Source organism: Myotis brandtii, unplaced genomic scaffold (assembly GCF_000412655.1).
Source record: "Myotis brandtii unplaced genomic scaffold, ASM41265v1 scaffold78, whole genome shotgun sequence".
Lineage (NCBI taxonomy): Eukaryota > Metazoa > Chordata > Mammalia > Chiroptera > Vespertilionidae > Myotis > Myotis brandtii.
This window is the reverse complement of record NW_005371131.1, coordinates 711,151-717,159: the sequence shown is the minus strand read 5'-3', so window position 1 is coordinate 717,159 and position 6,009 is coordinate 711,151. Positions and strand designations below refer to the sequence as shown.

The 6,009-nt window shown below is 60.9% G+C and overlaps 1 protein-coding gene across 1 annotated transcript in view; it reads left to right on the top strand.

The window, feature by feature from the left end:
* Positions 1-5,135, top strand: part of MICALL1 (MICAL-like 1) — a gene marked incomplete at its 5' end in the record, with an annotated part of 21,441 nt that extends 16,306 nt beyond the window's left edge. The window contains 4 exons of the mRNA XM_014530795.1: positions 8-81; positions 2,247-2,361; positions 2,550-2,596; positions 3,558-5,135. Coding sequence (XP_014386281.1) covers positions 8-81; positions 2,247-2,361; positions 2,550-2,596; positions 3,558-3,679 — 358 coding nt within the window. The remainder of the gene's footprint in view (positions 1-7; positions 82-2,246; positions 2,362-2,549; positions 2,597-3,557) is intronic.
* Positions 5,136-6,009: the final 874 nt, after the last annotated feature.

The following is a 6,009-nucleotide window of genomic DNA, read 5'->3' as shown; positions in this document are numbered from 1 at the left end:
CCTCCAGCTTCAAGCAGCAGAACCTGGAGCAGCGCCAGGCCGACGTGGAGTATGAGGTCAGGTGCCTCCTCAACAAGCCAGGTGAGTGCAGCCTCGTGCCCTCGGGCGCCACCCAGGCCTGGGACACGGGAGCCGGCCTGTCCTTCCCCTCCAGGCTGGGCAGTGGACGGACAGCGCCCTGAAGGGGTCACACCCACTGTGGGAACAGGGCCGGGGAGAGGGCTGGGAGGCGCCGTCTGGTTGCATCAGGTTATAAACAGGCTGAGCCAGCAGGGGAGTGTGGACACATGTTGTCGGAGATGACTGGCCCACAGAGCACCAAGCTCAGGAACAGACTGTGGCTGCCCCCCTCCTGGGACGTGTGGGGGGGCGGATTCCCCGGGGGCGGGGCTCAGGCTCCAGAGCCCAGGGCTGCTCTGATGAGTGGATGACAGCAGCTCTGGGCTCACGCCCTCAGGCTAGAGCAGCCTGGGCTAGAGCACAGCAGGACCTGCCCGCACTGGGAGGGAGGGGCAGGACCGGCTCAGGATGGTGGAGGGGCAGCTGGAGGGCCGGGGTGGAGGCAGACCATCCTGTGTTTTGCTGCTAATGTGCTGGGGGCGGGGCCTCCCTGAGCCTCAGTGGCTTCAGGTGTCAGACAGGATGAGGGTACCTACCCCACAGGGTGTTCTTGGGGCCAGGCGACAGTGGGTGTGGAAATACTCTGTGGCCCCTGAAGGGCGGAAATGATGGTTATTAAGTGGCTGAGCTGGGGTCCGTGGCTGTGACATGGGAGCCGCAGCTGCAGGCCCAGAGGCCCAGGGACTGTGGAGTGTTTAGAGTGGGAGCCAGGGCTCTGACCACTTCCTGTGGCCCAGGTGTGGCACCGTCATTTCCACCAACAGGTGAGCCAGAGAGGTGGAGTCTTGCCCATGGATGGTGGACCTGGGCTTCTACCTGTGTCTCTGACCTGGGCCCGACCCTGTAGACACAGCCCTTCCGGCCAGCGGGGTCGGTGCTGCCTCTCCATTGACTGGGGAAGTTGGGAGGTGGGATGAGGCCCGGAGGCCAGAGTGTCCCTGGGAGAGTAGTCACTCCCAAATCTCAGGGAAGGCTAAGGCGTGGCCACCCTGGAGGGAGCCACAGCGACACCCTGTGGCCAGAGTGGGCACAGCACCTGTATGCCCGGCCAGCCTGGCTCTGGCCTTACTGTGTTGCTTCTCCAGCCCTCTGCACGGTGACAGCACATCCTAGCTTTGTCACCTGTCCCCAAGGTTGCTTTGGCGGGTGGGACTGGTTTATAAGGGCCCATAGATACCATAAGGGCTGCAGATGGTGAGTGTCAGGTCGCCCAGGTTCAAATACGGGCTCCATCCTTGCTGTGTGACACTGATCACGGACTTGACTTCCCTGAACCTCAGCTTCCCCCCATGGAGACTGGTGACATAATTTACCCGGGCTCCAGATCTGGGAAGTGGCAGAGTAGGACTTGAACTGGGGGACTTGAAGCCCGAGCTGTCCCAGAACTGTGTGGGCCACCTGCTCCTGCCTTGTGCGAGGTGAAGTGGAAGGAGCTGGGCATGGCTGGGAGTCCTGTGGTGGCAGATGTGGAGGGAAGGCCCACGTGGGCACTCATCCCCGGGGGCCTGTGGGCTGGGTGGGAGGATCCTGAGGGGCAGGTGGGCCCCTGAGGTGGTCCGTGAGGATTCTTGAGAGGAGACTGGAGGAGCAGCAGGTGTATGGCTGGGCTCCCTGCCCCAGGGCCCCCTCTAGTCTGCCCTCCTTCATGGCATTAATGTTCCAATAAGCCACGTGGGTCACCGGGCTTCTCCTGCACGAGGACCCTGGGACTCCCTGTTCTTTCTCCACCCCTGCTCCCCTGGCCAGCCGCCTTGGGAGGTCCTCAGAGGCCCAGCCCCATCCCGCCTCCTCCGAGAAACCACTGTGAGCACTTGTGAACGAATGAATGCGCGGAAGCAGGAGGCCGTCTGCATGCGCTGGTCTCTGGTCTCTGTGCTTAGAGCAGGTGCTGTGCTGCCTCCTGAGCCCCACGGGTGGTGTTTCTGGTAGGCAGCCCTGTAACCTTGGTCGCTTCTATAATGACCTTCATCTTTCCCAACACGTGGACTCCCCACCCATCTGCTCCTCCATCCTGGCCTCTGGCACAGGGCTGGCCCGAACTCAGCACTTAGGGGTTGCTGCCTGGCTTCCTGGGAAGGCAGGGGCGTTTCCTACCACTCACACCCCCAACTTTTCTCCTTGGGCAGAAAAGGACTGGACAGAGGAGGACCGGGGCCGGGAGAAGGTGCTGATGCAGGAGATGATGACTCTCATCGAGCAGCGCAATGCCATTGTCAACTGCCTGGATGAGGACCGGCAGAGGTGACCAGGCTGGTCAGGGCTCCCCGGGGGCTCCTGGGGGAAGGGCTCAGAGCAGGCGGGCCAGCCCTGCCCTCACTGAGCGACCCCAGTGCACCCTTGTTCACCCTGGGGGAGTCGGAGGCTGGAAGGGACTGGGATTTTCTGGCCCTTCCTCCTGTGGGACACGCAGCTTCCCTTTCTCGTTTCAGGGAGGAAGAGGAAGATAAGATGTTGGAAGCCATGATTAAGAAGAAAGGTGAGGTCCCTCCACGGCCCCGGCCCCTTTGAACTCCAGGTTGAACAGAGGGGTGGAGTGGGCACTACAGGGATGGCATGTGCCAACTCCCAGTTCTGTTTTGTTGGGAAGCCGTGTGTGGCGAGGCAGGCGGCCTGTGGCCAGGAAGACCGTGGCCTGGGCTTGGAGGGTGGGTGTGGCTGCCCAGTGCCCACAGGGAGCACCGGTGTGCTGTGAGCATTTTCCCAGCGTGGTTTACCGAGCTCTGCCTTCCTCCCGGAGAGCTGCAGCTGGTCTTAGAAGTCTGTGGGCTCCAATAGCAGTACCTTCCAGCAATAAGGCAGGGCCTGCAGCGGTTAAGGGAGCACTGAGCGGGCAGTCAGGAGACCTGGGTTTAATCTTAGTTCCACTGTGACTCATGTTGTGGCCTTGCGGCTGCGTCTGGACTCCAGTCAGACTGCTGGGCTTCCAGCCGCTCTGGTGCGTATTAGGGGGGGACTTGAGCCTGACTCTCCTGGCCTGCAGAGGCCCCGCCTCCCAGGTGTGTGCTGAGGATACTGGGAAATGTGTGGGCAGCACTTCGCCAGGGCCTGGCATCTACAAAGAGCTCAGTTGGTGCTAGTCCGTTGCAAACCCACATTTTCTCGTCTGTCTATAAAGTCGGGGCACGGAGAGATGATTTCTGAGGTTCCTTCCAGCTCTGAGTCAGTGTTTGTGTTGTAACCCACGGAGCTGTGAGCACCGGCCTAGGGAATCAGCCTTTTAAAGATAAACGTATGCCATACTTCAGACATCGCACATTCCTTTATCCCGGATCCTTGCCCAAACCCTGGGAGAGAATATGGTTCCCATCCTGTAGGCAAAGAACCAGAGGCTGAGGGCGAAGTGACGTGCCCAGGGCTCCCGGGAGGAGGTGCCGGCTCTGTCACAACCCTCCCCTCCCCTCCCCCACGTTGTTGAGGCTCCGCTCTCTCTCCTGCAGAGTTCCAGAAGGAGGCTGAATCCGAGGGCAGCAAGAAGGGGAAGTTCAAGAAGGTGAAGGTGCTGAAGCTGCTGGGAAATAAGCGTGACGCCAAGAGCAAGTCCCCCGGGGACAAGAGCTGACAGCGAGGGGCCTTCCACCCCGTGGCTCAGCCTGTCCGGGCTGGTTCCTGTGACTCCGATGCTGTGTCAGACCCAAGGAGCAAGCAGGCTCCAGGGTCCAGGGTCCTGGGTCCGGGGAGCGGCAGCGGCCGCGCACATCTGCCCCTCGTCCCGCCCAGCCCGGCTGTGACGGCAGCTCCTGGGTCCTTCCTTCTGGGTCACGTCCAGACGGGATTCTTCGCTGTTAAAGTTCGGACCTGAGGGTCCTTCCCCCACGAGGTGTGCGCCCGGCCTCCTGCCTCTAGGGCCCTGCTCCTCGCAGGCAGAGAGCCGGGCTTGGCTGCGCTGGCTGCTTCCTGCCCGGCCTGCCCCGGCCTGGCCCCGTTCCTGTCTTCCTCGTCGGGCAGGTGGCCCGAGTCCGCTTCTCCTCCCTCGGGAGCTCTATTTATGAAGCCTCCATGTTGCTCGGTGACTGTGTCCTCAGCCAGGAGTGGGGCTGATGGACGAAACCCTCCCTGTCTCTGAGTTCCAGGAGGCGCTTCCCTCGTTCCTTGCTCTGTAGGAACCTCACAGGACAGGGGCTGTGATGGTCGCACTGGGGACCTGGGTGCCCGAAGCTGAGTCTCCCCACAAGGGTCTCGGAGGCAGGCTCGGTGGCAGCTCCCTGATTGGCTGAGGGGTCTGCTTGGTGTAGGTGCTAATCCCGGTCTCTAACACACTGTAGTCTGAGGCCCCATGGAGGCTCACCCCGCCCCCCGGGGGGGAGGGCCCGTTCCTGCGTGTGGTCATCACCAGTCTGTCTGTCTCCTCACACTCCTGTTGCTTGTTCTCCCCGACTTATTCCCACCAAAGGACTGACCGCCTCTCCCCCCACTGGGAGGAGCGATGGGGACCAGGCCTTTCCCCAGGGACTGTGCCAGCAGCTCTTGGTCGAAGCACTGTGGCTATAAGCTAGTTCTGGGACCTCCAGGCCCCTCCCTCAGCTCGCCGCCGGGGAAGACCTCACTGTATGCACTCCAATGAATGGAGACCACGTCATTGCCGTGCCCTGCAGCCTCGGGCGCTGTGCCCTTGGCCAGTCTGCCTTCTTTCCCGGTGCCTCCGGTGCCTGGCCTCACTGGTGGCCCAGGAGGCGTGTAGGGGCTCTGGCCCTCACTGCCCGCCCTCGGGCGCGACTCCCTTGCTCTGGAGGGAGAGGTGGCTCCCGCCCGCGTAGCCCTGGCAGTCCCCTTCCTCATGTGCCTGTTGCCCTGGGGCTGGGTCACCGACTCCAGGGCCTTTCGGGGGCCAGGATGCAGGAACCGGGCTGGGGTGCCTGTGTCAGGAGACTCGGGTGGTGGGGACTACCGTGGCCATGTGCCCAGTGTCGTCAGATCTTTCCATTTTTCAAAAGAAGCTAGAAATCCAGATTGTGTGTGTGTGTAATTTGTAATGTTGGCAACTAATCTGAAATTAAATCGAGGGCAGGCTGAATGTATCCTGGGTTCCGGTTTGCTGCCTCGGGGCCATGCGGTGGGGCCGCTGCGGGGGAGGACAGGCCTTGTCATGTTGCACCCTCTGGCCTCAGGTTCCGGAGGGCGTGTGGACACAGGCTTCCCATGGAATATTCCTGAACCAGCCCTTGATCTGGCCCCCCTCCCTGATCTGTTTGAGGCAGGTGGAGTTTACCCTACAAACCCAAACTTGGGTCATGTGGCCTGCAGGGTTATATGACTCCCGGGTGGGAGGGCTGCTGGACATTTTCAAAATATTTTGATTTACGGAGACGGGAAATGACAGACTGCCGGGGAACGGAGGGCTCATGATTGCCAAAGCCGTGGGGGCCGTGCAGCGTGCCTGGCCCGGGCTGCCGTGCTGGGCAGATGCCTCCTTTGAGGCTGGGCCTCACAGGTGAGGGTCAGAGCTGAGGCCGGGGCCAGAACCGTGGGTTTAGTGGAAAGACGCAAAGCTGACTTAACCCTGAGTCGGCTGCTTAACCCTAGCGACGTGACCTTGGTTTTTGCAGCGTGTTGAGCCTCCGTTTTCACGCTGGGATGACAAACCTTTGTGGGGGGACGGGGGTATGGAGAGAATGACCGTGAGAGGAATCCAGCACCTGCCACAGTGCCCACTATGGGGCGTTCAAGAGGTTCCCATTTCCACTTGAAATATGCAAACAGCTAGAAACATGCCTGAAAAAGTCTAACTCCTTGAACAAATAAGCCTTATCCCTCTGGAAACAAAACGGTGTGTGTAATGTGTCATGACCTGCGTTAAATGTGTTTTATTGGCCAATTCATCGTAGTGGTTAAACATTTGCCTGAGGCTGTAAGAAGTCAAAGAAGCAGGCCCTGAGATGGGTAGGAAGAAAG